This window comes from Limulus polyphemus, unplaced genomic scaffold, assembly GCF_000517525.1.
Source record: "Limulus polyphemus unplaced genomic scaffold, Limulus_polyphemus-2.1.2 Scaffold6366, whole genome shotgun sequence".
Taxonomy (NCBI): domain Eukaryota; kingdom Metazoa; phylum Arthropoda; class Merostomata; order Xiphosura; family Limulidae; genus Limulus; species Limulus polyphemus.
In genome coordinates, this window is record NW_013671976.1 from 33,540 (window position 1) to 36,612 (window position 3,073).

At 30.1% G+C, this 3,073-nt stretch overlaps 1 protein-coding gene across 2 annotated transcripts in view; it reads left to right on the forward strand.

The window, feature by feature from the left end:
* LOC106473647 (recombining binding protein suppressor of hairless-like) overlaps positions 1 to 3,073 on the forward strand; it is a 43,850-nt gene that overhangs the window by 28,585 nt on the left and 12,192 nt on the right. For both annotated transcript variants that reach the window (XM_022402052.1, XM_013934328.2), the window contains exons 4-6: positions 843 to 1,038; positions 1,692 to 1,715; positions 2,123 to 2,218. In XM_022402052.1, coding sequence (XP_022257760.1) covers positions 843 to 1,038; positions 1,692 to 1,715; positions 2,123 to 2,218 — 316 coding nt within the window. The remainder of the gene's footprint in view (positions 1 to 842; positions 1,039 to 1,691; positions 1,716 to 2,122; positions 2,219 to 3,073) is intronic.

Here is a 3,073-nt window from a genome sequence, read left to right on the forward strand (position 1 = left end):
CTTTTACTTGTTGTTAAACAAATGTTTAAACAATTCTATTCAATGAATCTAAAGATGAATTTGATTCAGTCAAACTATCCAGTTAGTAAACTGAAGCTAAAGATAAATTTGATCCAGTCAAGCTATCCAATTAGTAAACTGAAGCTAAAGATTAGATGTAGAAGTTAAGTAGGGGAAATTCAACTTAATTTTTCAACTTATACACAAAGCAAAGTTACCACACTAAAGAACTCATGACAACAGTAACAGTTATTTTGCACAAAATAGATTTATTTATTTAAGGCATTGAATATCAGGTTATAATTTAAATTTTAACTCAACCACATGGAATAATGTTGTTTTACTACAACTGTGTTAAAAATCAGTTTTTTTAGAAACAGTAGGTCTTTCACTAATCATTAAGAAGAACTTCTGGGTGAAAGTAAGAAGAGTGTATAATAATATGTCAACTACAGTATATCTGCTATATCCAGTGCTGAGAAGGCCTTTCATCTTATTACCAATGTTCCTCAGCCCAGCTGGGATACTACAGACATAGGAGTTGTTGAGATGCTACTCATATTAAAATGCTTGACAACTATAGGATGTGGATAAGGTGGTGGTGGTGTGTAATTGTTCTTCAGTTGTATTCTTCACAACACATCGGAAATAAAATAGGGATTATTTAACACAATATATTTATTTAGTTTAACACCATATATGTTATCATTTATTATTTTCTTGAGTCAACCTGCTCATTATTTTAAAGAACTTTGAGTATAAGTTTGTATGTAGTCTTGTATACAGGAACTTCCAGGGATTATTTTGAATGTAGGTTGAATGTTATGTGTTTTACTTTTCAGAGTCTTCTATGCAGATGCTTTCAAGCTCTCTAAGTGTTTCGGAGAAGCCTACCATTGATCATCAGCAGGTAAACCATCTGCCACCCTTTAGTGGACAAAATCCTCTTGGTGGATCCACATTAGGGTCTCGAACACACCCTTCACCCAGTCCTCTTCCAACTCCCCCACCTATTGATGATGATGGACATAGATCTAGGTGAGATTTGCTTATAGTTGTGTATTCATAGAGATATGTAGGGTTAGCTTATAGCTGTGTATTCATAGAGATATGTGAGGTTAGCTTATAGTTATATATATTCAGAGATATGTATGTAGGGTTAGCTTATAGTTGTGTATTCATAGTGCTAGTTAAGGTTAGTTTATAGTTCTGTATTCATAGTGCTAGGTGAGATTTGCTTATTGTTCTGTATTTATTGAGATAATTCTGTATTGAGATAATTTTTTCTTCTAGCTATAATATGAAATATTTGGCAAAGAACAAAAAAGCAAAACAAATCATGCGTATGTTGGTAGATGGCTGCCATGTTGTTGATAAGGAATAGCATTTACTTATATATTATTTAAAAGTATGCTTTATGTGCATGATGCCACTATAAACTCATGCAGTATTTTGGAGTAATTTCTTATTACTGACATGGTAATGGTATACTTGGTACACAATTTTCACATTTTTGTGCCAAGATTAAAAGCTATTTTTTCAATTCATCCAGGAATATGAATTAAGATTTTTTACTAAGCATGTGATAAGTTGATAATAGTTACTATTTTGAGCTTCTGTTTTAAGTTACAAAAATAAATGTTTCTGTAGTTTATTTTGCAGTTCCTTATTGTTTCCTTTTAAATTTTTAGGAGGAGAGATCAAAGACTGACAAGGTAGGAATATTTATTAATTGTTTGTAAAACTTGTATAACTAAATGTAATTTTTACTGGTATTAAAACTCAGTGCAAAACATCTAAAGAGCAAGGTTTTAGGAAGCTTAATATTTCTTTTCATGTAATAATTTTACAGTAAATAGATAAAAGATATAAAATAGTCTATAAACTCTGGAAACTGAATGGAATTTTTCTGTGATTTTTGTTAACAGTTTTTGATATGTATAATATTTACTGGAGTAGTGATTGAAAATTCATATGTAAAAATTTATATTGAAGTCCTACCTTTTAAATATTTTATTAAGTTTTTCATTAACTCCTCTTTCATTGTTTAGTAAGTTTTCAACTGTTTTTGTTTCTTCTTTTAATTATGTAAATTTTTGGGAAACTGTTATTTTACTTTCAGAGAGGCAATGAAAAACTACTTGAAAGAAAGAGGGGATATGGTCCTTGTGATTTTACATGCCAAAGTTGCTCAAAAATCATATGGGAATGAAAAAAGGTTTGTATTATTTATTTAAAACATGTTTAAATAATACATAATTGTATTTATGGCCAGTGCAAAGTTCTTGTGAACTTGAGCAAAGTATTTTCAGATTAAAATAAAGAGAAAAATCTAAAATCATTAGAATAAAGAAGGTGATTGTTAGAATTACCAGTATACACATTGAGAATATATACTTACTAGTGTTCACACTATCCCACGTTGAGGATGTATGCTGACTAGTGTTCACACTATCCCACATTGAGGATGTATGCTGACTTGTGTTCACACTACCCAACATAGAGAATGTGTGATTAATATTGTTCTTGTTGCCTAATATTGAGGATGTATGTTTACTATTGTTCAGACTGCTCCAACAATGAGGATGTGCTTACCAGTGTTTAAACTGGCTCAACATTGAGAATGTATGCATAACAATTTTCATACTTGCTCCATTATTAAAGATGTGCTTCCAAATGTAAAAACAAGGCCCCTCAAATTAAGAATATATACATACCAGAGTTTAAACTAGCTGCTCAATGAGAATAATGTATATTAATGTGAGGAGTGGAAAAAAAAATAAGTGTGTATAATTATAATGGTATCTTTTGGACTAATGACAATTTTGAACTTAGTCAGTGTGGACGAGAATACAATGCACATGGATTTTAGTATAATTCAGATATAAAGAGTAATCAGACACTTAGAAAAGTGGTGACATTTTTTTTATTGTCCATTTCACAGACAAAAAAAATTAGTTCAAAATAGAACAAAGACTATTTAGTGAGATATCAATTTTCAATCAATCATTGAATATTTTTATTGAAGATAAAATTAAGTGAAAAATGTGTAATTATTTTATGGAAAAACATC